This window comes from Ictalurus furcatus, chromosome 22 (assembly GCF_023375685.1).
Source record: "Ictalurus furcatus strain D&B chromosome 22, Billie_1.0, whole genome shotgun sequence".
In the NCBI taxonomy this organism is placed as follows: Eukaryota; Metazoa; Chordata; class Actinopteri; order Siluriformes; family Ictaluridae; genus Ictalurus; species Ictalurus furcatus.
This window is the reverse complement of record NC_071276.1, coordinates 13,321,829-13,349,531: the sequence shown is the minus strand read 5'-3', so window position 1 is coordinate 13,349,531 and position 27,703 is coordinate 13,321,829. Positions and strand designations below refer to the sequence as shown.

General features: G+C 38.1%; 2 protein-coding genes across 6 annotated transcripts; one reads left to right on the top strand and one right to left on the bottom strand.

Moving 5' to 3' along the window:
- Positions 1-873: 873 nt before the first annotated feature.
- On the bottom strand, positions 874-8,817 carry mrpl1 (mitochondrial ribosomal protein L1). 3 transcript variants are annotated; one of them, XR_008384378.1, is made up of 10 exons: positions 8,694-8,817; positions 8,370-8,481; positions 7,795-8,083; positions 7,151-7,234; positions 6,936-7,007; positions 4,616-4,727; positions 4,424-4,524; positions 3,835-3,992; positions 2,720-2,801; positions 874-1,040 (listed from the first exon to the last, which is right to left on the bottom strand). XR_008384378.1 is itself a non-coding variant. In XM_053610743.1 (9 exons), the coding sequence occupies exons 1-9, from the start codon at positions 8,722-8,724 to the stop codon at positions 943-945; spliced, it is 981 nt and encodes a 326-aa protein (XP_053466718.1). In that variant the 5' UTR covers positions 8,725-8,773; the 3' UTR covers positions 874-942. The 3 variants fall into 3 exon arrangements, 1 of the variants encoding a protein (XP_053466718.1); XM_053610743.1 differs by lacking the exon at positions 3,835-3,992 and having other exon boundaries at positions 8,694-8,773; XR_008384379.1 differs by lacking the exon at positions 874-1,040 and having other exon boundaries at positions 2,722-2,801; positions 3,835-3,969; positions 8,694-8,804.
- Positions 8,818-9,494: 677 nt separating this feature from the next.
- cnot6l (CCR4-NOT transcription complex, subunit 6-like) lies at positions 9,495-26,799 on the top strand. 3 transcript variants are annotated; one of them, XM_053610741.1, is made up of 13 exons: positions 9,537-9,585; positions 9,702-9,818; positions 13,305-13,426; positions 13,629-13,815; positions 15,341-15,426; positions 15,533-15,622; positions 15,756-15,824; positions 17,082-17,239; positions 18,329-18,483; positions 18,570-18,721; positions 22,226-22,453; positions 24,636-24,838; positions 25,877-26,799. In XM_053610741.1, exons 3-13 carry the CDS (start codon positions 13,315-13,317, stop codon positions 26,084-26,086), a joined length of 1,650 nt encoding a protein of 549 aa, XP_053466716.1. In that variant the 5' UTR covers positions 9,537-9,585; positions 9,702-9,818; positions 13,305-13,314; the 3' UTR covers positions 26,087-26,799. The 3 variants fall into 3 exon arrangements, with proteins under 3 accessions (XP_053466715.1, XP_053466716.1, XP_053466717.1); XM_053610740.1 differs by lacking the exon at positions 9,702-9,818 and having other exon boundaries at positions 9,495-9,639; XM_053610742.1 differs by lacking the exon at positions 9,537-9,585 and having other exon boundaries at positions 9,667-9,818.
- The last annotated feature ends 904 nt before the right edge of the window (positions 26,800-27,703 follow it).

Sequence of the window (27,703 nt, the reverse complement as noted above, 5' to 3'; positions counted from 1 at the left end):
TGAAAAATGAATCAACACCTTCTGGCCAATCAGAATAGAGAATTCAACTATGGCACTATGGTGTATAAAGTCACAATGTAGAACTATGAGAATGAATAAACTAATTATCTGAAGCACAAGTGCATTCATAGAGTTAAAGTAAAAGTAGACTAGTTTCAATGGAAAACTATGGACCTGGCAACACTGACAGGGAGTCATGCACCAAGTGATGCACAAAATTGGTTCAAAGACTGTTCAAGTGTGACAAATAATCATGAATTGCACACTAAATTGTAGCATAGCTACTGATGTGACTAAATATTTAGTGAGGAAAATATGAGATTTGTGAGACGTGCCCATACCTGTGGAGAACATTTACACTGTTACTCGTGTGTGTGGTGCTGTATATAGTGTGCCTTATTTTACATGTAAGCAATTGACCTGAGCCTCACCAAATCATTTTGATGCATGTATGTCTTGACAATGTTCAAATAAGAAACAAACCTGACTGTATCTTCAAATGGCAGCACCAAATGTGTGATCATATATAGCAAGTTTCAAATGTTTGCATAGGTCTATTTGTAGAAAAACTAGAATTGATTAGTTACTGACCAAATCATGAATGTTTTTTGGTGATAAAATGAAAAATAAGTGCTTATGCTAATCAAATAGAGACGTTAAATGCTCAGCATTTGTGCGCCAGTTATAAGGATGCAGCAGGTGAATAATGATGGGAGAAAGACTGCCACCTGGTGCTCACCAACGGTACTACAATGTAACTATCCAGCCTTCATGTGGAAACAAGCTCTCTGGACAAAAAAAAAAAAAAGAAAACAGAAAAATGGCACCCATCTCTGCACCCTATTAATAAAACCTACACACCAGATGACAATATTACATATTTGAGAAAATTTATTACATATATGTCATTACACAATGAAATATACACTATGAGGACTTTACTCAGGCCTCCTTCACCTCTTGCTGTAAAAATACTTCATATTTGATGCGTAAAGCCTCGCTCGTCTGACTGTTTGTGACGGCTCTCTCAATAATGGAACCTGCATAAAAAGACAATTACAATCATTGTATCAAACAGGAGCATCGCCTCTGAGCCAACACATAAGATCATAAGCTTCATTTAACATCTAATGTATAAAAGTAGAGGGAATAAGACTGCACATCTGTACTGTATGTACTAGATTTTATTATACAAATATGCATTTTCATACAAATGCTTTGTTTCTGATCATCAAAATACCACTTCTCTTATTCAAGAGATAAAAATAGTATTTACAGTGCTGTGAAAAAGTATTTGCCCCATCCTGATTTCTTCTGTTTTTATGTATACCTCATACTAAATTGTTTCAGAAATTAAAACAAAATCTAAGATAAAACAATGGCAACCTGAGTAAACACAAAATACAGTTTTTAAATGATAATGTAATTTATTGAAGCAAAAAATGTTATTCAATACCAACTGGGCCTGTGTGAAAATGTATTTGCCCCATAGTTACTAATTCCCCAAATCTATGAAACTACATTCATAATGGGGTTCAGCTGGACTAGACACAACCAGGCCTGATTACTGCAAACTCTGTTCAATCAAATCAACACTTAAATAGAACTTTTTCAACAGCATGAAGTTTGGATAAAAGGTCTTACCCAGTAACACACTATGCCAAAGTTGAAAGAAATTCCAGAAATGATGAGGAAGAAGGTGATTGAAATACATCAGTCTGGGAAGGGTTACAAAGCCATTTCAAAAGGTTCTGGGACTCCAATGAACCACAGTGAGAGCCATTATCTACAAATGGAAAAACTCAGCACAGTAGTGAACCTTCCCAGAAGTGGCTGACCTTCCAAAATTCCTCCAAGAGCACTGCAACGACTCATCCAGGAAGTCACAAAAGACCCAAGGACAACGTCAAATGAACTACAGGTCTCTCTTGCATCAATAAAGGTCACTGTTCATGACTCCACTATCAGAAAGACATTGGGCAAAAATGGCAATCATGGAAGAGTGGAGAAGGTGAAAACCACTGCTAACCCAGAAGAACATTAAGGCTTATCTGAATTTTGGAAAAACACACTTTGATGATCCTCAAACCTTTTGGGAGAATGTTCTGTGAACTGATGAGTAGAAAGTGGAACTGTTTGAAAGACAGGGGTCCCGTTACATCTGGTGTAAATCAAACACAGAATTCCACAAAAAGAACATCATACGGTCAAGCATGGTGGTGGAGGTGTGATGGTGTGGGGATGCTTTGATGCTTCAGGAACTGGGCAACTTGCAATAATTGAGGGAAACATGAATTCTGCTCTCTACCAGAAAATCCTAAAGGAGAATGTCCGGTCTTGAAACTCAAGTGTAACTGGATTATGCAGCAGGACAATGATCCAAATCATAGGAGTAAGTCCTAGTCCTAGAAGTAAGTAACAGACTGATCTCCAGTTATTGGAAGTGTTCGGTTGCAGTTATTGCTGCTAAAGGTGGCACAACCACATTTTAAGTTTAAGGGTGCAATTAGTTTTTCACATTGGTGATGGGTATTGGATAACTTTTTGCTTCAATAAAAAATAAAAAAAATAAATAAAAACTGCATTGTGTGTTTACTCAGGTTGTCTTTATTTTATGTTGTATTTCGTTTGAAGCTACGTTTGAACACTTTATTGTAGGAAATGCTTTGAAACACAGCGTCAGTGCAGCGTCAGTGCAGCGTAGTGACGAAACACTCACCGAATTCTGATGGCTTGTGGGACGCAACGTCCTGAATGATGACCCGCATGTTATCTAGGATGTGTTCCTTTGGCATATCCAGCTGTTTGAAATAATTCAATATTGCATGATTCATTTCAGTAAAATGAAAGTGCTATACATTTACTCTGGTTAATTACAACATGTCAAGCTTCTGCTTCAGTATATTATTAACCAAATGATAAGGCACTTTTGGTAATAACATTTTATAACGTGTACCTTACTACTACCACTACTACTACTACTACTACTACTAGTACAGCTGAGGTCATAAGTTTACATACGCCTTGAAAAAAATCATATAATAATAAGAAGAAGAAGAAGGAGAAGAAGAAGAAGCAGCAGAGGCAGAAGAAACAGCAGCAGCAGCAGCAGCAGAAGAAGAAGAAGCAGCAGCAGAGGCAGAAGAAACAGCAGCAGCAGAAGAAGAAACAGCATCAGCAGCAGAAGAAGCAGCAGCAGCAGAGGCAGAAGAAACAGCATCAGCAGCAAAGAAGCAGCATCAAAAGAAGAAACAGCAGCAGCAGAAGCAGAAAAAGCAGCGGAAGAAGCAGCAGAAGCAGAAGCAGAAGAAGAAGCAGAAGAACCAGCAGAAGAACCAGCAGAAGAAGAAGCAGAAGCAGAAGAAGCAGCAGCAGCAGCAGAAGCAGCAGCAGAAAAAGAAGATGCAGAACAAGCAGAAGAAACAGCAGCAGCAGAAGAAGCAGCAACAGAAGAAGAAGAAGAAGCAGGAGAAGAAGCAGCAGAAAAAGAAGAAGCAGCAGAAGCAGCAGCAGCAGAAGAAGCAGCAGCAGCAACAGCAGCAGAAGTCGCAGCAGCAGAAGAAGCAGCAGAAGTCGCACCAGCAGAAGAAGCAGCAGAACAAGCAGCAGCAGAACAAGCAGCAGCAGAAGAAGCAGCAGCAGCAGAAGAAGAAGCATCAGCAGAAGAAGCAGCAGAAGAAGCAGCAGCAGCAGAAGCAGAAGCAGCAGCAGAAGAAGCAGCAGCAGCAGCAGCAGCAGAAGCAGCAGAAGAAACAGCAGAAGAAACAGCAGAAGCAGAACCCCCGGCTCTTAATGTTTCGTGTTTCCTTCTTGAGAATAAATTAATGTTTACACCTTTTGTAATAGTTGTGTACGAGTCCCTCAATTGTCCTCAGTGTGAAAAGATGGATCTCAGTATCATATAGCCGCTGTTGGAAAGGGGTCAAATATGCAGAAGATGCTGGAATGTGCAGGACCTGGAGGATTTTTCTGAAGAACAGTGGGCAGTTTAACTGCTCAGGACAAACAAGGGACTCATGAAGAACTATCACAAAACATAAACACAGTCGTGGATCATCCAGGTAACGACACACGGTATTAAGAATCAAGCGTGTGGAAACTTTTGAACTGGTTCATTTGAGTAAATTCAGTTATTATTGTATCTTGTGGACTATATTTAAACATCTGCTATGTGAAGTAGCTTATTCAGGGCAGGACTAAATAAAACTAAATGCAATTTAATAATCCCTCTTTTTTTTTTAATTATTAACATTTAGCAGATTCTGCAAGGCGAATGTAAACTTATGACCTCAACTGTATAAATTGTTTGTTATTTTACGAAATTAAATGATTATACTGTAAAATGTCATTAGAGCTACAGTTATAAATACCTAATGGTTTACTGTAATCATTGCTATGCTGTAAGGTTTCGATTTTGATTTACCGTTCCGACTTGCGTGATGACGTAGACGTCCCTCTCCACCATGTACTCGTGTCCGCTCCTGAACAACTGCAGCATTTTAGGAATGTTCACCCCAACTGATCCTGAACCAGCATGAACAGTCATTTAGGACGACTTAAACGTCATCATTTTCTCACTAAACAGACAGAATTTGGATGTGAGGAAGACACTCACCTCGTTTGCTCTTTGGGAATTTTTTCCTCAGTTTGTTTTTTAAAGGCAGGAGCTTTGGGATGATGTCGGGAACAGCCACGTAAAAGTCTGCTGTGATCTCGTCTTCCAAGATCTACAAAGAAAAATACAAACATCAGTCTGAGTCCACTACCAACAAGAATGTTTTATTTTATGAGTTTCATCACTTCTGTATGCGCACAAATGATTATTTTTTGTTTGCCCTTGAATACCATTCCACAGACATAGCGTGTATTTACAATGCTCAAAACATGTGCATGAATGAAATATTGTGGTACAATAAACTCATCAGACAGCAGCGCTGGATGTGATACTGCTTCTTACTTTGGATTTCATGGAATGGATTTGAGTTTAAGGTTAACAACTGCATGTAATTCATTCTGATCTCTGAATGCCGATGTGTGCAATTCTGAGATCAGCTTTTTTACAATGTACACTAACCTTTAGTAAATATAACACGCAAATATTGGTACTGACCACTAGATTATTATAAGACTGCATTGCCACTGTCAGATTTGTTCATCCGATTCGATATTCACGTCTGTGTCCTCAGAGGTAGTTAGATGATTGAACACAATGCCAGAGTGTGTGATAGTGTGACAGAGTGTGTGCTGCTATAGTAGAGCTACAGGCAAACAATAATAATGAGTCTTTATTGTCACATATACATTACAGCACAGTGAAATTCTTTTCTTCGCATACCCTAGCATGTTAGGAAGCTGGGGTTAGAGTGCAGGGTCAGCCATGATACAGCGCCCCTGGAGCAAAGAGGGTTAAGGGCCTTGTTCAAGGGCCCAACAGCGGCAGCCTGTATATATATCAACTGACATTCAGTGAAGCTTTTGCTTCCTCTTTTTATTCCTCTGTATTACTGTCTTCTGTCAAACACAAACACGCACACCACCCATAACAAGAAAGTTTAAATACACTGAAAAATGATAATTGATTAAAGCAATAAGTCTGCTTCCCCAGCTCTCCGAGCAGTTCCATTTTTAAGGTGTTTGTCTGATTATTCTACAGGTTTTCGAAAAGGTTGTCTACATAACGTATTCATGAAACGAATACCGTATTTTTGTTTTGCGATCAATATTCAGGAAGTAGGCTATTCATATTTTATGTGACATTAAAATGGGTCTCTGGGTCATTTTAGGAAAACCTGTATTAATTATGAGAAAGTAAACTCACAAAATTAATATAGTAAAGATACTCCCATTGAAAATGAAATTTGTTACAGCATATGTAAATTGAGACATGCTACTTCTGTGGAAATTGTATGAGGTATGAAGTCATGAAGTTTTAAGTGCATGTAAACTTACTGATCAAATTACCAGCTAAATCTGATTTTTTTAACCATTCAATTATTTTTAATATTTATTTGATTGAATGATGTTGGTTGGTTTACTGACCTGAATGCCTAATTTACTGATTAACTACTGGTTAATTAGTTTATTGATTGATTGACTGACTGATTTATTAATTAGTTGATTGATTTATTTATTAATTGGATAATTAAGTGATTGGTTTTCTGATTGAGTGAGTAATTGGTTTATTGATTGAACACTGACTGACTGAATAATTGGTTGGTATATTGATTGAATAAATAATCACCTGATTAACTGAATAATTGATTGACTGTTAATTGGTTTATTGAATGACTGACTGACTGATTAATCAGTTGGTTTAATGACTCACTGACTGATTAATTGATTTACTATTGATTGACTGACTGATATAAGGATTGACTGAAATATTGTCTGACATTTTACTGCTGTAAAACGTAATTGCATATGAAAACTTCAGTGCTCTGTGGACGGTATTATTACATTACATTGTATAGTAATTATTTTTTAGTTCCTGTTCCTGTCCATATTTGTAGCGACGTCCGACAAAAATACGCATGCTTAAAGCCTAGTGTGACCGCCCCATCACTGATAAATCGGTTGGTTTAATGACTGACTAATTGACTGACAGATTAATTGTTTTATTGATTGACTGACTGACACAAGGATTGACTGACTGATTAACTGGTTTATTGATGAATTGATTGACTGACATAAATATTATTGGTTTAAATAATATTGGTTTAATGATTGATTGGCTAACTGATCAGTCGGTTGGTTTAATGATTGATTGATTGACTGACTGACTGACTGATTAATTGGTTGGTTATTGACTGACTGACCGATTAACTGACTCATTTACGGACACTGTTGAAGCAGCTAATACAATCTTACAAATCTGGCTGTTCAGGAGAAGTGACTAACCTGGTTGAAGGTTTGCTTTTAACATCAATAAGTCGTACCTTTTCAACAAGTTCGGCTCCTCCCACTATAGCTGCTCCGTGCTCAGTGGCCACTCTGGCTTCCTCTGGATCCTAAAAAAACCCCAGTCATACAGACACATGACAGAACATTGTACTACAATCAGTATGCTTTAAACAGGATTTTAATTCACACTCAACTGAACAGAGCGCATGCACAGACTTTAAAATGTGCAGATTTAGAAGCAGATACTCACCTCTGTGAAAACCACGACTTTGTTCAGATCGTTTTTAAACGGATGCGGTAAATGGACAGTGCTAACAAAGGGGTCTACTTTTCTCTGAGGGAAGAGGAAAAGAAAGAAACTTTTTAACATAAACAGTTGTTGTAAAATAAGTTAGGAGAGTTAGGTTGGGTATACATGTTGAGAGATTACAGAGGTGAACAAATCATCAACTTTTTTTTTTAGCTAGGCCATGGGGCAAGTGAAAGCTCCAGTGTGCCTGGCCTGAAGTCAGCTTAACGAGGCTATAAAGCTGCAATACATCCATATTTTTGGCTGAATTAATTCTAAATGTATTTTAAAAATGTAACTATTTATTGTTATATTCATGAACAAAGTTGAGTTATATAATGAGTTCTGGAAAGAGAAAAAAAACAGTAGACTATCTATTCATTAAAAACAAAAATGCTACTGTATTGAGAGCTTATTTGACCAAATGTGACCAAAAAAATTATGTCCAAAGAAATTTTTCTGCTTGAACATGATTATTGTCCCATTCTAGCATTTTTTCCCTATTACATCAAAACACTTAAAATATTTCCAAATTTCTAGAAATTTGTAACAGAATAATCAATACACAGCGTAAAGAAACATGATTAGAAAGGTGGGTTCTGTACCTTTTTCTCTAGTTTCATATCCAGCATCAGTTCAATGAAAAGAGGCTGATCTTCAGGGGTAAAGTCCAGCTTCTGAAAGCTCTTCAGCATGTCCACAGCTACATCTGCATCATACACCTGTTTAGGATAGTGCCTCACTACATACACGTCATCGATCGGCACCCAGGCTGTCAGGCCGTACGGCTTATGACGACCGGTATCATCGATCTTCTTTTTCTCCTTCTTCTTCTCTTCTTGCTTTACTTCCTTTGCTGCTCCCTTTTCACCTTTTTTCTCCTTCTTAGATGGTCTGCAGAAACAAAATGAAAGAAGCACTATTTGTTTCATGCATCCATTAATATGCTAAATAAATAATATTCCAAATAGAATATATATATAACAAATATTATTTCTTAACAACAAAACAGTTTGTGTATATAGAACAATATATAACAAAAAGAGTTATATATAATTTTTTAATGGTTCAAATATGTGCCCTTGCTTTTCTCAACGAGAAATATTCTCTAATTATTTTGTCTGTTGTGCTTGTCTTTTTTTCTTTCCTGATGAAAGATACTTAAATGCATGATGCTCACTTGGCTGCTGCAGCATACGTCCTGACAGGATGATGCCTAGCTGCATTCTGGGACGGACATAAAGAAGATGAAGCGCTGGAGATGAGGATCTGCCTCTGACATCCAGCCAACACTGTGAGACAAAACATCCAGAATTTACAGCATGTTAGACAGCTAGTGCTGCTAGTTCTAGTGCTAATACTGTACAAAATAAATAGCTACTCGCATGACAGCGCAGTAAAGGTTATGATAAACTGCACATTCATGCTGAAATGAGACATAAAATATGTCAATACAGCATGCTTACAATATTTTATACAACAGAAAAAAATCTATAAACCTGACCTCTTAATAAGCTCCGCGCGGAGGCTGCCATATTTACTGGTGCCGCTGGTATTACTTTCCGTGTGGAGCACAAAATGTGTCTAATAGTTCCGGTAGTACAACGTAACGCACTTATAAAATATTGCGAGTAAAAAAATATTTTGAGTAACGTAAAGCTGACTTAGAATTTAATTTGAAGTTTTAACCGAAATGAAAAAAAAGTGTTTAAAGTAAGATAACAACCTTCAAAATAATTCGCAGTTTGTCTCAATAACTGCATTAACAGATATTTAACTAATGTTAGTCTTAAGTCGGATATAGTACCTCAGGTAAAGGTCATGAGAGACATCTGACATAAGCGTAAGAGACGATAAAAATTAAATTTTATAAGAAAGAAAAGAAAAAAATGCATTAAAAGTTTCCTATTTTTGGGCAGCAGCATTATAATTTCTATAATTTCTAAATGTTAACGTTATCTAATTTTTTTTTACATTTACTATCTCAAAAGTTCTTATTTAGTGGATTATCAACCATTCACGTGAACATTATGTAGAATATATTGTGTACGACTTTATTTATAAATAAATTACAGTAGTGCCTGTTTACTAACTTTCCCAGTGGCTATTTCAGACCTGGGAATGCAGAGAGTTATTTTACACACCCGCATTCAGGAAGACCCCGCCTTCCACGCTGCGATTGGTTAGTAGTTAATCCTCACGCGCTGTATACCCAATAGAAAATGTTGCATGCTTGTTTATATAAACCAGCATCCAATCCAAGTGCGTTACACGAAATGCGGTGGCAGAAAAAAAAAATGACGCGAATGGGCGCTTTGAGTCGAGCGGGAGCCATGATTGTTGTCCTTCCATCTGCCTGTTGGGAGACTGAACAGTGGAGAAGACGAGCTTTGGCTGTATGTCTGGGAAAATATCACCCCAACATTTGCGTTACCACCTTCCGAATGCAGGTAAGCAACTTCTGCTTAGCTACATGATGTAATTTTTATGTTTGCTATGTGCTTTTTTGCAGCTGTCACGGTGTCAAAATTATCCCAAGTCCCAAGGAGAGACTTAGCACTGCTAGCTAACGGTATAAGTGTCCTGTTAATAACCAGGGAACAGTGAGAGCCCCGGGCAATGCAGTGAGGTACTGACTTTTTATTTATTTATTTATTTTTATTATTATTTCTTTTTTAAATGGAAACATTTGCAGTTTTGGAATGTAGTTTGCTTGTACAGCAGCCTGTCGGTGTAATAGTTCACCTGTCCGCTTTGGCTGGTGACCAAATATAAAAAAACAACAACAACAACTTCTTGTACTCGGATTAAAACTTTTCTGTTTAAAACATTTTGCAGATGATCTTTTTGCTTCACATAGGGCTTCTGTGTCTTCACTTTTCAACACTTGACACATGACACATATAGTATATAAATATATACACAATACTGAGGAAGAATACAGGGAGTAATTGCAGTGCACTTTAATAATAATAATAATAATAATAATAATAATAATAACTGTAATAAATTAACCAGAGTACACAACGTTTCCAGAAACAGAAAGTTTCAGACAAAAGTCCTAACCCTAATCTATGCAAGCAAAGTACTGTGCGTGTGCACACACACACACACACACACACACACACACGCACACACATACACACACACGCTGAAAAAATCCAGTTTTTATTCTGGCCAGCTACCAAAACACAGCCTGATCTGCTCAACCGCTAGACCATCTTTGCCAGCTGGTAAATAATTTTCCAGCTTCCTTGTCACTTTGATTAAAGATGTATTAGGTATGAGTAGTCTTTCTGTTTTTAAGATTAGGGCTGTGTACAAAATCGCATACTGTGACGGTTCCTACTGCACTCGATTCAGTACCTATTGCTCAGCTGTTGATGCAGTACGTACTGATCAGTATAAACGGTAAGCATGAATACAATCTGGACGTACTATGTGGTGCGGACTCTGACAGCTCTTCTGCACCAGTCCGGTTGCCTTATGGGATAGCGCAGAATCCACAGTGTCCAGTGGTTCCATACTGCAGAATCGAGGTGGAAGTGGTAGGTCATCTGGGGCACAAGGCAGTGGAGGGGGACCTGGACGGAGTGCTAACCCATCGCAGTGCACACACACACATTGCGGACAATTCAGAAATGTCAATCAGCCTACAATGCATGTCTTTGGACTTGGGGAGGAAACCGGAGGCCCCAGAGGAATCCCCCACCCAGGGAGAACATGCAAGCTGTGTGCACACAAAGCAGAGGTGGGATTTGAACCCCAACCCTGGAGGTGCGAGGCAGACATGCTAAGCACTAGGCATTTTGCCAAAACACACTTTGATGATCCTCAAACCTTTTTGGAGAAAGTTCTGTGGATTGAAGAGTCGAAAGTGGAACTGTTTGGAAGACAGCTCCTGTTACATCTGGTGTAAACCAAACACAGAATTTCACAAAAAGTACCTCATACCTATGATCAAGCATGGTGGTGGAGGTGTGATGGTGTGGGGATGCTTTGCTGCTTCAGGAACTGGGCAACTTGCAATAATTGAGGGAAACATGAATTCTGCTCTCTACCAGAAAATCCTAAAGAAGAATGTCCGGTCTTCAGTCCATAAATTGAAACTCAAGTGTAACTGGATTATGCAGCAGGACAATGATCCAAAGCACAGGAGTAAGTCCTAGTCCTAGAAGTAAGTGAAAGACTGATCTCCAGTTATTGGAAGTGTTCGGTTGCAGTTATTGCTGCTACAGGTGGCACAACCACATTTTAAGTTTAAGGGGGCAATTAGTTTTTCACATTGGTGATAGTTGTTGGATAACTTTTTGCTTCAATAAAAAAACAAAAAAAACAACAAAACACTGTATTGTTTGTTTACTCGGGTTGCTTTTGTTTTATGTTGCATTTCATTTGAAGATCTAAAACTATTTAGTATGAGATGAACAAAAATACTTTTTCACAGCACTGTATGTGTGTGTATGTGTGTGTATGTATGATATATATATATATATCTTTACACCTGGCTTGTTTTTAAGCCCCATGACCTGTTGTAACTCCTGCGATCAGGTTCCAGCTGTTGGCCGGCATTAGTGCCCAATCTGTGTATCACGCCGATCGGGTTACAATGTGTACAGCTGATATGAGTAAGTTGGGGAAATATTCCACATGGCCTAAAGCTAAGTGTGGATTTTGCTTGCCATGATTGCACTGGTCAAAGTGCATTTATATTGTTCTGCTTTGCAACAGCTGCATTAGAGCTGCATAGAAAGTAAATGAACTCCTATTACTCATTCTCTTCCAAATGAGGCAATTTCCTCCAGTGTTCAGAAATGATTGATATATATTTAGTGCTGTTTTTAGTTACTTGCATATGGACAGTTAACAGTTGGACAGTTGTCGTGTAGCAGCAGCCTGCTATCTTGTGAGGAGAGACCCACCCGACCTTGTCTGCTTAACTAATCGCAAATTAAAGAGATATGCCTGTATGTTGTTCTGTAGTTCTTCAGTGCCTAGCATAAGTTATTACAAATACTGCATGTTCATTAAAGTCCCAGTATCCTGTAAATCCTGTGAAATGTGGACATGTTGCGAATAAAACATACAACGGGGTGCTCTTGCACACTGGGCAGATTCCACTCTGACTATGAGCTGAGACCTGATCTTGATCTGTTACCAACATCCTTGTTTTAACCGAACAAAGGCTCTTCCTGCTTCTAATGTGAAAACATGGGAGGTGTGATGGTGAAGTTCTTTAACACAGTGTGTTTAAGTGGATTGGAAAATGTCAGATTCGTTTGGATACCAGTCCAGCAATGTAGATTATCAGCTCCGATACAGGTGCTCAGGATTTGCACTATTAGTTTATTTAAGATTTTTCCAATGCTTTATTCTTCTATTTTGTTTAATTGTTCCAATGTGAGCCAGTGTGAGTGTGTGATTATTTGAATCTTGCCCAGGTTCTGATTTCCTAGCAAGATATGGATGATTAACTTTCTGCCAAGAAGTATTAGGTCTCAGAGTGCATTAACTCATTCACACTTTGTATAATATATATTTTTACACCAGCTGATCTGAATATCTGATTGTAAACTACCCAAGCAGTTTGCTTGTTCATGAATATAATACACAGGTTCTTAAAGATGCTTTGGAGATCAGATTACAAAAGCTCACTTGTTGAAAGGTTTACATAACGAACCCAGTGAAAGGAAAGGTGCCTTTTCTGTTCATCCAGTCAGCTGGTACTGAAGACAAGTCAGGTATGACCTAGTTTCAAAAGCTAGCACTTGCAAGACAGTCTGGTACGTGTTGTCAGTAAACACAGAACGTTATATCGTCCTGCCGGCCAGTGCTACCAGTAACAATTCAGAAAAGTGTTTGGAATTCAGAAGTTTGTTTACACGCCAATGCTGAGTCAGTCAGACTGCAACTTTCAACGTTTTGAAGCTCGTAGCCAGAAAAGTGTACAAAAGATTTGGATGTTTGAAGCATCCAAGGCTGAGACTAGATGTGAATAGGTATTCTATAGATTCCTATCTGCAGTAAAAGTGTCAGATCTAGTGTCTGATCACGCACTTAAGAAGGGAAATTGTTTGTGCGCATGGCACAGGTCTGATGTCTTTTTGTTTTCCAGATTAACAGGTATGCCAAAGGAGAAATATGAGCCTCCAGACCCGCGCAGGCTGTACACTATCATGTCGGCAGAGGAGGCAGCCAGTGGGAAGAAGTCGCACTGGGCTGAGTTAGAGATTACCGGTTTGTTCTTCTGCATGTGGCTTTAATTATTTTCTATTTGGCTTATTAGTTAAGCATCTAATACACTGCTTTGAGAAAGTGTTCACTATTCCACTCACATGAACATTATTTTTTGGTTAATAGCCTGTTTGATCACGTTAATGCAGATTTAAGTTGATCTCTCGTAGGATTTAAAGAATTCTTCATCATTGATTTTGGACAGGGCGGGTGAGAAACCTGAGCAGTTCGCTATGGACACTCACCCATCTGACCGCTCTGCACATCAACAACAACAACCTCAGCCGACTCCCTCCTGAAATCGCCAAGCTCCCTCACCTGGTCTACCTGAATCTGTCCTCCAACAAACTACGCAGCCTGCCAGCAGAACTCGGCAACATGGTGTCTCTCAGGTAGAGTTCAGTTTTCACCAATATCACATTTCAACAGTAATTTACTACATGTTGGATCTTTTATTTAAAATGTATTACTTTATGAAATGATTACAAAAGAGATCGACCGATGATCGGTTTTACCGATATTTTCCCTGATATTTAAGCATTTTTCCCTAATCGGTTATCATTTTTTTAAATATCGGATCTACCGATAAATGGCGCCATCTTGTGGACGTTTTGAGCATTGTGTGCAGGACCGCTATAACAGCCGTTAATGTACGAATTAGATGTGTTACATAAATGTTTAATATGTAGTTTAAGCAGCTTGGTGCTAAGAAATACAGACAAACTCACAGAGTCACGTAATCTGTTTACCTCATCGATGCTTTTATTTAAAAAAAAAAAAAAAGACACTTTAGTAACTTTATTTATTTATTTTTTGCACTCTTTCACACCCCTTTATTTTTTGTTGTATAAATAAGAGTTTTGTTTTGTTTGCAAGGAGTTAGTGAAATTGACTACATTGTTATAAATAAAACAGTTTGTTCAGTTCAGTGCTGTTATCATTGTGTCTAAAACAGAAGTAAAACAATAAATAAATATTGGTTCTGCTTATCGGTTATCGGGCACATAAACATGCAAATATCTGTATCGGTTATTTAAAAAAATCAATTTCGGTCGATCTCTAGTGTTCAAGTAATGATTGACTATTATAAAATGTGTTCAGGGGCAGAGTTGAGATTGTGCTGAAATGAAACAATGAAAAGATATTAAGCATTTTAGTTTTTCTAGGTTATAACAGCACATATTGTACATACTGTTCATATTTAGCTTGAGGATAGTTTTTTCCACATTATTTTATGAGTGCCGTTCTGTATAGAGAGGATCTGTTCAGACTAAAAAAAAATACGATAATCTGCACCAGTAAGTTTTATATTTGTCCTGCCAGTAAAACAAAGACAGTACAAACATCTTAATCTCTAATGATTGATAGAGCAACTTATCTCAATATTTAGACTGTCTCTCAGTGAATATGTGCCAGAGACGCCTTCATTCTGAAGGCCATGCATGAACATGTTCTGACTTTTATGTATACAGTGTGCTATTTTATAAAAGTCATGCAAGCACACAAATTATTTCCACTGTCCATATTTGGTATACTCTTTAAATAATACTTTTCAAAGACCGTTCAGAATACAGTAATTTAATTAAATTCCGTCCAAATATATTTCAACATCTTCTTCTTTTATTTATTTATTTAATTAATTTTTTGTATGTATGTATGTATTTATTTATTTATTTATTTACAACATTGTCACAAAGCAGCTTTGCAGAATTATGGGTTTCACAAATAAGCAAGACAACCACAGATGGCAAAAACAGATCCCAAATAAGGCATAAAGAAACGCTCCGAACGGGAACACATTCTCTTCTGGTCTTAATTACTGACTGTTTCCTACAATAAACACAATCCAACAGAAACATTGGATTCCAGATGAATGTTCTTGTGTATGCTATAAAGCTCTTTTCATGATTTCCACAGGGAATTGCTTTTGAACAACAACTGTTTACGGGTTTTGCCTTACGAACTTGGACGGCTGTTTCGCTTACAAACTCTCGGTCTCAAAGGCACGTCTCTTTCTGTTTCATTTAGATATCATTTCAAACGTTTCAGCTTACTTTCAGCGTTCGTCGTCGTCACACACTTTTCTAACTTGATGTGTAATATTCACAGGTAACCCGCTGTCCCAGGATATACTCAACCTCTACCAGGAGCCTGATGGAACAAGAAAACTATTGAATTACATGCTAGACAATCTTGCAGGTGATGTCTCTGTTGAGGAGTTCAAATACTGCATATTGTAACAACTGGCAAATCTTCGCAGTGGTCATTTAGTAATGTTTAAACAAGTTCTTAAATAATACACTCATTTGTGTGTGTGTGTTTGTGAAATCAGTCCACCCAGAACAACTCCCTCAAAGACCTTGGATCACACTGAGGGAGCGAGACCAAATGATGCCCTCAGGTACAGAACGTTTCCTCGGCCAGTTGTTCAATAGCAAAACATTACCAACTTTGTAGTCTCCATTACAGTCATCAGTCTCACCATCACTGAATCTAGAATGAAATATTTTATGGTAGTAGGCATTTTGAGTAACTTTGTATCTTATCCATTAAACATTAAAAAGACCGAGTCATGGATTAGTCAATCTGCTAGCCATGTGAAACTATTTTGCTTTACTTAACAACACCAGTTTAATTAATAACAGAAGCATAACAGTTTGTTTCTTAGCTGTAAAAACTAGGCAGTTGAATAAATGCCATATTTAAAAGTATTTGAATATTAATAAGCCTGTAACGAGCATGTGCTCATGCTTTAGATCAGGGGTGTCCAATCTTATCCAGAAAGGGCCGGTGTGGGTGCAGGTTTTCACTCCAACCAAGCAGAGAGTCTATTGAAAGCCAAGCTCAACTGATTAAATAGGTGGGACCAGGTGTGGCTCCCGTTTGATTGGAATGAAAACCTGCACCCACACCGGCCCTTTGAGAATAAGATTGGACACCCCTGCTTTACATGTGCCATATAAATCAGATAAACCATCAATGTCACTTGTTCTATTATAAACCTTAATGTTCATTTTCAACCCGTCATGCAGGTTGTTAGTTTATTTGTTTGTTTATTTATTTATTTAAGCTCCTCCAACATAGTTAGGCTGAATTCCAATATCTTCTTGTATAATGTATGTGTTCACTACATAGGGTATAACATAACAGCATTGTAGTTCAGTAAAACAGAACGCAGGTACACATAAATATCACCTCATGATCTGTACTGTTTTGTGTGCTTTTTAAAGTTTGTGCTCAAAATTCTCTTATTGGCACGCTTGGCTTTATTTGGATATGTTTGCCACCATTACCGTAGCCCCAATAAACCCAGTGTCTCATGGTGTAAAGAAGCCCTGTGAAGTAGATTAACAACAGCACCGCACAATGAATTGACAGTGTATACCTTTTGCACTGCACTGTTTTGAATAGATATGATATGATGTGATTTATGTTTTGCTTTTGATTATGTAATATGGGCGGCCTGGACTTTCAGTGAAATTTCAGTGTATGCCGATGAACGATCATATTCTAATTGTTAATCTTCAACGATATGGACATGTCTACTTGACGTTTCCTTGTGTCTTGCAATATTGTGCATTTTCTTATGATTACGTAATGTAGATTTTTTTTATGTGTAGTATATTGGCTAAAGATGTTCTTAATTTCCCTCCTCTAGCTGTTTTCACAGTAATGTGCTACAACGTGCTTTGTGATAAATATGCAACAAGGCAGCTGTATGGCTACTGTCCTTCCTGGGCTCTCAACTGGGAGTATAGAAAGAAAGGCATCATGGAGGAGATCACCAGCTGTGATGCTGACATTATCAGTTTGCAGGTATGCGAGCCAGGAGTTTCTTAATAGCTGCATATAAAGCAGTAATTAAAATGATGAAAGCCTGTTGTAGTCACTCATATCTTATTTCCCGCAAATATTTTTTCAATCATGACAGTTTTTCTTCCATGAAACAGTAAAATAGAATGAGGCACTCAAGTTGCCTTTTAAGTAGAGACGCACCGATGTATCAGGCGATAAAGGCTATTTTTCCCGCTATCGGCTATTGGCCGATAGTTTACAAACATCCGATCAGGGCAGATTATATCCTGTCAATGAAAAGTGGGTGGGTAAACACATGGATTTCGTGCTGTGTGTAAAAATGATGACAAAACTTCAGGTTGTAATCTCTGTAATCTCTGCATTGCTAAAATATTACAGCAGAAGTGATCAGAAGTGAAGCGGGAGTTTTGGTGTCGAGTCTAATTATTATTATTTTTTGCCACACTGCTCGAGCTGCTCACACTGAATTAATGCACCAGTACACTGATGAAAAATTTAAATGAAGATGAATTGACAAACAAGAATATATTGCACAAAAATGTATATTTGTAGAGTAGTGTATTTCATATCCAGTTAATGTTAATATATTAAGTTTATATCATATATTACCAGTTTGATGTTCAGTGATGAAGTAGAAATGCTTTTGTTTGTGGTGAGTGAATGTGAGACTAACAGGAGGATTTTTAGAATTCAATGTTAATATGAATTAATAACATTCAGTAAGTTAAGAAATCTTACTTTAATCTTCAGAATTTAGTTCATGTGTTAATGTTAATATGAGTAATGCGTTTTCTGTTTGAGACCAGTTACTGTGAAACAATTTATTAAATTAATTATTATTAATTTAAAAGAAGGCATAAAAGGCAGAACTATCGGTTATCGGTATTGGCCGAGAAATTTAGTATCGGTGCATCTCTACTTGTAAATGAAATTGGCATGGGCTATGTGGAGATGTAGATTATTTAAAGTATGGGGAAAAAATGTAAACAGATTGCTGTAAATAAACTTAAACATTTACACACAGCCTTATTTTCATTTCTTTATGGTGCCTCTTCAGCCCGAGTTTTTTCTCCACCCTATTTCATGCAGGAGGTGGAAACAGAACAGTACTACACATTTTTTCTGGAAACTCTAAAGGAGCGTGGATACGACGGGTATTTTTGTCCAAAGTCTCGTGCCAAACTCATGTCTGAGCAGGAAAGGAAGCACGTGGACGGCTGTGCCGTGTTCTTCAAAACAGAAAAGTGAGTCCATATTTGCTATTATGGTTTTTGTGGGGGTCAAAATGTCACAATTTTTTTTGTTGTCACTTTTTATTTATTTTTTTTAGATTTGCACTGGTTCAGAAACACACGGTGGAGTTTAATCAAGTAGCCATGGCCAACTCTGAAGGCTCAGAGGTCATGCTGAATCGGGTGATGACCAAAGACAACATCGGAGTAGCCGTGCTGCTAGAGCTGAAGAAAGAGCTGTTTGCTGGAGGTAAGCATGTAATGTCTGGACCACTTGCTGTGTTGCAACATGGTTATTTGAATTAAGAGATGCAAATGCAAATAAAACCAAGAATAGAATAGAATAGAATACACTTGTTCAGCACTTTATTAGGAACACATACACATTCATGCAATTATTGAATCACCCTTTTGGCAGCAGTGCATAAAATCGTGCTGATGCGGGCCAGCAGCTTCAGGTAATGTTCACATCAAGCATCAGAATTGGGGAAAAATTGTGATCACAGTGATTTTTGACTGTTGTATGATTGTTGGTGCCAGACAGTCTGCTTTGAGTATTTTTTTTATAACTGCTGATCTTCTGGGATTTTCACACACAACAGTCTCTAGAGTTTACTCCGAACGGTGCAATAAAGAAAAAAGCATACAGCGAGCAGCAGTAACTCTGCAGTAACTCCCATAACCACTCTGTACAATTATATGGTCTACAACAGCAACAGGTTCCACGTTTGTGAGCCAAGAACAGAAACCTGAGGCTGCAGTGGGCACAGGCTGTTTTGAGAGCAAACGAAGGCACTCCGCAGTATTAGTATAGTGTTCCTAATAAAGTGCAAAGTGAGTGTGTGTCATGGCTGACAACAAATGGCAAGCAGTAAACAGTTCAGACTCGGACAGGACGCTAATAATAACAGTCTGGTTTTTAGTGTTGCATGATGTTACTCCTATTGCATAAGACAATGAATGCCAGGCGATTAGTTTATTATCTTCTACTAAACTACCCAATTTAAGTGGTTTATTAGTGGCTGTAAAAATTTATTTCATAATGGCTGGATAAGTTGCTAGTGGACTGTTAACGTTCGTTTTGTGAAGTTGTGTCTGCTAATGTTGCAGTTATTGTATTCCACTAGATGGCAGTAAATGACAAATTGAGAATTTCTTATTAATGCTAATGTGTAGTTTGTGGTTTCATATAATTCATTGGCAGATAACAGAAACTTGCTGCTTCAGAATCACTCTGTGATCACAGACCTCCGTGTCTTTGACTTCAGCAAAGGCTGTTGCTCTCTTTCTAATTTTATGATGAACAGGAAAATATTTATAGACTGTAACCACATACACTATATTGCAAAAGTATGTGGACACCTGACCAGTCACTCATATGTGCTCGTTGAATATCCCATTATAGATTTAGTTTCCCTTTGCTATAATAAAAGCCTCCAGTCTTCTTTCCATTAGATTTTGGAGTGTGGCTATAGGGATTTGTGAGCGTTAGTGAGGTCAGGCAAGAAGATCTGAGGTACAGTCGGTATTTCAGTTCATCAAAGAGTTGTTCAGTGGAGTTGAGATCAGGCCTCTGTGCAGGCCACTCGAGTTCTTCCACGCCAGCCTCAGCACACCATGTCTTCATGTATTTCTGTAATGCCACAGCATACAAAGACATTCTATACAGTTGTGTGCTTCAGACATTGTGGCAACATTTTGGGGAAGAACCACTTATGGTTACGTGTCACCATAATTTTAGCCATATCGTGTAACTGATAATTGAATATCCAGTTTATTAGGAACACCTTTACACCTGCACTGTAGAGATTGTTGTATGTGAAAATCCCAGATCTGCAGTTTAGGAACTACTTAATCCAGCCCTTCTGGTACCAACATTCATGCCACAGTCAAAGTCACAGAGATCACAGTTTTTCACCTTCATTCTGATGTTTGATGTGAACATTAATTGAAGCGATTGACCTGTATCTGCATGATTTTTTTTTTTTTTTTTTTTTTTTGCTTTGTGCTGCTGCCACTTGATTGCATTTGATCAGCATCTAGATAGCTGCATTAATGTGCAGGTGTACAGGTTTTCCTAATAAAGTGGACAATGAGTGTATGTTGAATAAAAAAAAACAGCTGATATATACTGTCTGTACAAATGAGTCGATGTTAACTTTTTAAGAAACCGGAGTTGAAAATGATCCAAACACAATGATATCCTATCGGGACCTTAAATCTGCTGATGCAGCATTACTTTTCTGCTTCCATTGCTTCATCTACAATTTCTGATGTTTTGATATCTTCTGTCCTTCAATGATACTCTCAAAATACCACATATTTTGCTTAAGCACGCTCCTCACAACGTCCTCCTGGTATACACCTGAGCTTAGGGCCTTAAAAGTAATTGGTAGACGGCTTGAGCGGCTTTATAGGAAAACTGGTATTACTGTGTACCATCTAGCTTTCACTGATCACCTCAACACATACAAAACTGCTCTGAACTCTGTGCGATCTAATTATGTTTCCACAATAATAAATAAAGCAAGCGATAGGCCTAAAGTTTTGTTTGACACAATCAATAAGCCTCTAGCAAGAACCCACTCTGTACTCAGACTTTCCACAGGCACTGTATATTTTGTAAGACAGTCATCAATTTCAAAGTGAGTTTCCATATTCTAGTTTGAGATAGGACTGATCAGAATGCGATTAAGAGGTGTGAATTTGCAGCATTTGTTACAGGCGTTAATGAGTCATTTAACACTTTGTGTAGCTTCTGAAGAAAGGAAGTTCTGCACGCTGCAGAAATATATCTCTATATCCATCTGTTTCACACGTGGTATTCATGCTGCTTTAGAACCACAGAGGCACCGCTTGCAACACCCTGTTCAATCACTTTTACGCCAGATGTGCATGACAAGTGGAGCCAATGTGGTCACGCAGGAACAAACTGTAACCTACAGACCACCATCAAGGTTTACAACTTTGTTCTTAACTGTAATATTTGGTTTCACAGAAAAATCAAGCACTAGGGTGAAATCATTGTGGGCAGAATGGATACCTAACATCGACGCTTTCATTTTATCAGAAATGTGGTGAAGACAGTTCTTGTTCAGCCAAACTTTTGCCTTTAAAACTACTTGCATCTACTTGCCAAAGTCATGTTTTGCAAATTACATATCCAGAGAAAACAAAGGGCCTAAATCAGAATCTTGAGCACGCCATTTTTCACTCTTTTATGGGCTTTCGCGCATATGGCAGGATTGCTTCCATACTCATGGTCAGTTGAACCAAGGTGTCACCATCACAAATGATACTATATGCAATTTTGCTTTCATCGTTATCACCATCACCGTCATCATAATGCTTGATATGCCTACGTAAACAGATCTGTTTATAATCAACCCCCCCTCATTCCCCAAATATATAAATAAAAACTTAAATAAAAAAGAAATTGTTGGGAAAATTGGAGATATTATAAAGTCAAGATGTGGTGGAGACTTAAAAACTTATGGACATGGCACAAGCTGAGAGATAAATTTATGTGTTAAGTTGGTGGTTCTCAATTACTGATAATAATTCCAAAAGCAATTTGTAGATTTCTAAACTGATCTGTTAAATTTGACTGATCTAAAATAGGACTTTTAGAGTCTCTTGTTATTAAGAGTCTTTTGGTAATTAAAGATTTCCTTCATGCTCTTTGAAAGACCTCCATCACTTTGTGTTGTCCCTGCTGTTTAATTGAGGGTAATCTGTTAATGTTGTAATGCAGGCTTGAAACCACCGTCAGAAAAGCAGCTTCTGTTGGTGGCTAACGCTCACATGCACTGGGACCCCGAATACTCAGACGTCAAACTCATCCAGACCGTCATGTTCCTGTCCGAGCTGAAAAGCATCACTGAGAGGGCGTTAAGCTCCACTGGGTCCACCTCATCCAGCTCAGACTCCAGCTCCTTCCCTATTGTCCTATGTGCTGACCTCAACTCGCTTCCAGACTCTGGTATGATCACCAAGAAGCTGTTTATTCTGATAACAAAGCACCAAAAAATGTGTCAAATTTTGCCTTTTCAAGCAAATTAGATGTGAGATTAACTTAACACAAGCAGCATCATTACATGGTAAGGCAAAGACCAATTTACCCAGTATAGCACAAAGACTGACAGCGGAATCTTTTTTAATACAAATTAATAGCTACCTTTTTTTTCTTTCTTTTTCTTTTTCATTTGACCAGCCACCATTTTTCAGTAAAGACCAAAAATCCCTTGGTTTATAAATCTTCATTTTGCCATATATAGTTGTTTGTGGTGTTTATAATATGTTTCTTATTACGTAAGGGCTTGTATTACTGGATATTGGGACATTTTCAAGCCTTATTTTAGACTCCGCTTGAGAAACCGAAACTGCGGTAAAACCACTTGTGTAAATTAAAACAAGTTAAATTGTCTTGCTTCTCTTTTTTCTTTTTCTCTTTACAATCAGGTGAAAAAATAAGTACGTCCCATGTAAAACTGTTGGCTTTTTTGACATATTTGGTCAAGCAAACATTTGATCCTCTTTGAAACAGTGCTTATTAATAAAGTTAATACACTCTATCAAATACATTATCAAATGACCCATAAAATGACATTTTGTAGTAATTTAAATGAACAAAAATAGGTTGTGGATGCCTATGAGTCTGGGAAGGGATTTAAAAAGATCTCCAAATTATTTAAAATACATAATTCCACTGTAAGGAAAATCATCTACAAATGGCTCAGATTTCAAACGATTCCCAGTTAGTCCAGGACTGGCCGTCCCAGCAATTTCAGCCCAAGACCAGACCATCTGATGCAACATGAAGTCTACAAAAACCTTAATTTCATCACAGGATCTGCTAGTAAGTCTTGCAGCTGTTGGTGTCAAAGTGCATGCTTCTACAATCAGAAAGAGATTGTAGAAATTTGACCTGCATGGGTGGCATGCCAGGAAAAAGCCTTTGCGAGACTACAGTTTGCCAATAAGCATATAGGCAAAGACCAGGCCTTTTGGAATGATGTGCTCTGGACAGACAAATCAAAGATAGAGTTGTTTGGCCACAGTAACAGCAGACACGTTAGTGCAGACCAAAGACAGCTTTTCAGGAGAAGCATCTCATACCAACTGTCATGCATGGTGGTGGGAATGTTATGGTTTGGGGTTGCTTCGCTTCCTCAGGGACTGGACAGCTTGCATTCATTGATTCAATTATGAATTCTGCATCATATCAAAGAGTGCTTGAAGATAATGTGAGGCCATCTGTCCGAAAGTTGAAGTTGAACCGAAAGTGGAACTTTCAACACACTAGAAAATCCAAAGGAATGGCTCAAAAAGAAGAAATGGAGGGTTATGGAATGGCCTAGTCAAAGGCTGGATTTGAATCCCATTGAAATGTTGTGGGGGGATTTGAAATGGGCAGTACATGCAAGAAAACCCTCAATCATTGTGCAACTGAAAGAAAATTGCATGGAAGAGGGGTCACAAATTCCAGCAAGCCTGGTGGACAATTATGCAAAACAACAAGAAGTTATTTCTGCTAAAGGAGGCAATACTAGCTTGTGAGGCCAAGGATGTACTTTATCCACAGAGGAATATCACATCAATTGATATTTCTGTTGAATAAATGATTGAAAAAGAGAATTTTCCTTGTGGTTTTGTTCAAGAATATCAACTTTAATAGGCACTATTTCAACTGCACCACTGCAGTGGTGGAGTGCAACCTGTGGTGGTGTCACATCACCATAAAAAAAGCCAATTGGGTATACTTATTTTTTCACATGACTGTATAAAGAAACTATTTTAAGATTTTTTTTTATTATTATTATTTTTTCTCTTTCAGGACTCCTTTTGCCATATGTAGTTGTTTGTGGTGTTTAAAATCAGATTATTATTATTACATAATGGCTTGTGTTACTGGATATTGGGATTTTGGGACATTTCCAAGCCTTATTTTAGACTCCAATAGAGAAACCGGAACCGCAGTAAAACCACTAGTGTAATCAACTGGCTTAAATTGTGGTGCTTCTCTTTTTTCTTTTTTCTTTTTTTATAATGAAACTATTTCAGGATGGGGTTTTTTTTTCTAACATTGCCTGTTGTCATTGATCCAGATTAATGCCGGCTATTTATTGTGCTATGATTTAAAAAAAAAAATTATGCTTTCGAAGGTGTTGTGGAATACCTGAGCAATGGCGGGGTTGCCGAGAATCACAAAGACTTCAAAGAGCTACGCTACAGTGAGTGTCTGACCAACTTCAGCTGCAACGGCAAGAACAGCAAACCAGACGGCAGCATCACCCACAGTTTCCAGCTGAAGAGCGCCTATGAGAGCAATCTGATGCCTTACACTAATTACACCTATGACTTTAAGGTGAAGAGCTATGCTATAGTTTATCAGGGATTCCCAGTTCTGGTCTTGGAAGGCCAATGCACAGTACAGTTTCCGTCCTCTAACATACAGGTATCTGCTAAACCTGGAAGCCTGAGCTGGACTCTTGCTCTCCAGAACTGGAATCTGGAACCCTTGACCTACATATTGTTTTGAGTAGGGATGCATCAATACTCATTTTTTTTTCATGGTTTCCGGTATTCATCAGTACCAAATGAGTAAACAATTTAGTATTAATCAATCAGGGAGATCATGGAACATTTTATTTAGCTTGGTTTGTTTCCCTGATTTAAATAGTAGTCATGAAAAGCGTGTGTGTGTGTGTGTGTGTGTGTTCATGCACATATGCATAGGCTATTGGTTGCATTCTTTAGAACAATAGCAAGCTACATTTATTACCTTGGATCAAGTATGGTTGCAGTAGAGAGTGGGTTTGGTTTCACGTCTATAGAATCTCTCGCCGTCGCTTATCGTCAAGAACAGTATACTGGGTAAGAGGGCATTTTCATTCACTTTTGGTTGTCTACATATTTTCCTTGCCTAGCTAGTGTTTACTGCAGTGTTGGTTTTTGTTATGTGCTGCTAGCAATGAACTCCTTTTGCAGAGTTTATATATATAGGATGTTTTATCACGTTACATGTATTGTAGGAATAATCTGTTTCCAGAGCGCGCAGTCTGCTTTGCTTTGACTGCAATTACTAATTGTGAAATTCTTCCAGAATGCTGAGGTGTTGTTGATCCTTTGCATAATAACATACACTAGGCTTAGAGTGTTAAGTGTTTTGGTATTTACAGCCAAAGCCACCTTCGGTGACCTCTGATGGTTTTTCCCAAGACATCACACATTACAGTTTTTAAAATTTTTCTTGCATATGTAGCCCTATTATAGAGTTATTCTATTTCACACACCATCAACATTTAAGTGGTGTGACCAGTTCAGAAGCAGAGGTGTTCATTACATTAAATTGTGTTTAAAGAAAAGACACATTCTATAACAGCCATCACTTCTTTCATTTCAGGGTGTGATCGATTACATTTTCTTCTCCAAGACCCACATGAATGTGCTGGGCTTGCTGGGTCCTCTTGAGACCCAGTGGTTGGCGGATAATTGCATCACCGGATGCCCCCACCCACACATCCCCTCTGATCACTTTTCCCTCTTGGCTCAGTTGGAGTACCACCCTCTCCTGTCGTCCCTCAACGGCCTGCACCTTCCCATCCACAGGTAGTGGTGGAAGAAGAAAACCCTCCACTAACGGACACATCCCAAAATTTCTACAAACGTCATCTAGGAGTGAAATATTCCCCCAATCACTCCTTTTTTTTTAACCATTGCACAGAATTGTATTAGTACATTTCCAGCGTTATTAAAAAAAAAAAAAGCTTAATACCAAATTAGGGTTGGGGTTCTACATTTGATACCAACGACTGAATCCAAAAGCAGCTCTCATGTCCATGTCGATGACTGAATGTCAGTTCTGAGATTATATAACTTCTACAGTGTCGGTGTGTGTATGTCACAGATATATAAAGACTGAGATGTCTGTTATGTAGCATAACATTGTCATACCACTAATAGTGTTAAGTGTTTTCTACTTTTGTCAGTAATCATGTTTTATATGTCCCCTTGTGTTTTATCCATTGAAAGTTCTAATAGAAGAAATGCCACATTTGTAAATTTACGAATTTATGCAAAACAATCAAACAAGAATATGGCATTATTGTATATTATATGTTATTGCAGCATCTGGTACTTTACAAGAAAAACCCCACATCTATCTTTGTCTTTGCTTATGGTAGATACATGCCTGAAATGGGAGAAAGCAAGATGAGAGAAGTAAATTTCTATATTTGCAATGTCAGAAATTATGCAAAATGAACTTTTGTGATGTCCTAACTGGACACCATTAAAGAGGATCCCAGCCCTACTGATTTTAACCTAGCTGCTTGGTTGGTGTCTGTGTGTGTGTGTGGTCTTTTGCTGACACTTCGTATCATCCCTTGTCTTCCCTCCGACTGTTCCTGCATAATTCTGAGAATGTCTATAGATATAGTTACAGGAAGTAGAACTAAAAATGTATTCAAGGTTTCGGTTTGACTACTAATAATTATTTCTCTTTATTCAGTATGGCCATGTGCCAAATAATTTTTATTATCTGCTTGTAAGCTGTGCCCATCGAGATCCCGGCTTTACCCTGTAAAATTCGGTAAAAGTTCTCATAGTGACTTGTGTAGTTCCCGTTTCACTGTGAGTTTGTTTGGCTGTGCACTGTAAGTGAAGAAGTAAAGCAATGAATTGAAGCTCTTTTGTATACAAATGGATGACAAAATATAGGCAAAACTAACAAGTTTCAGTGCTCATCATAGATTCTACAAGTCTCTGCAATGGTTCTGGAGGGATGAACATTTCTTCCGAAAGATATTCCCTCTAATGGTACTGGTTGATGGTGGCAGAGAGCGCTGTTTAACATGACAGTCCAAAATCTCCCATAGGTATTCAATTGGGTTGAGATCTTGTGATGCCATATTATATAATTTACATTATTCTCATACCATCAAACCATTTTGTGAGCTCTTGTTCCCTGTGGATGAGGGTGGAGTCATCCTGGAGGAGACCACTTCCATCATAATAAATGAAGCTTTTGACTAGATTATGTTTTTCCAAGCTCCTGCTGTCCAGTTTTGTTAAGCCTGTGCCCACTACAGCCTCAAATTCCTGATCTTTGCTGACAGAAGTGGAACCCAGTTATCTCCTGTTGTAGCCCATCCACCTCAAGGTTGCCTGTCTGACACCAAAACCATGCTATGATCAAAGTTACGTGTCTGCTGTTGATTGCAGTGTGGAG

Bases quoted from the DNA above. Each gene is read 5' to 3' on its own strand.
- mrpl1 (XM_053610743.1), bottom strand. From the start codon at position 8,724: ATGGCAGCCTCCGCGCGGAGCTTATTAAGAG. The intron at 7,008-7,150 runs GTGAGTATCTGC...GGGTTTTTTTAG, and splicing joins AAGTCGTGGTTTTCACAGAG to GATCCAGAGGAAGCCAGAGT. The intron at 4,728-6,935 runs GTACGACTTATT...TTTTCTTTGTAG, and splicing joins GAGCCGAACTTGTTGAAAAG to ATCTTGGAAGACGAGATCAC.
- cnot6l (XM_053610740.1), top strand. From the start codon at position 13,315: ATGCCAAAGGAGAAATATGAGCCTCCAGACCCGCGCAGGCTGTACACT. The intron at 15,623-15,755 runs GTGATGTCTCTG...TTGTGAAATCAG, and splicing joins CATGCTAGACAATCTTGCAG to TCCACCCAGAACAACTCCCT. The intron at 18,722-22,225 runs GTAAGCATGTAA...GTTGTAATGCAG, and splicing joins GAAAGAGCTGTTTGCTGGAG to GCTTGAAACCACCGTCAGAA.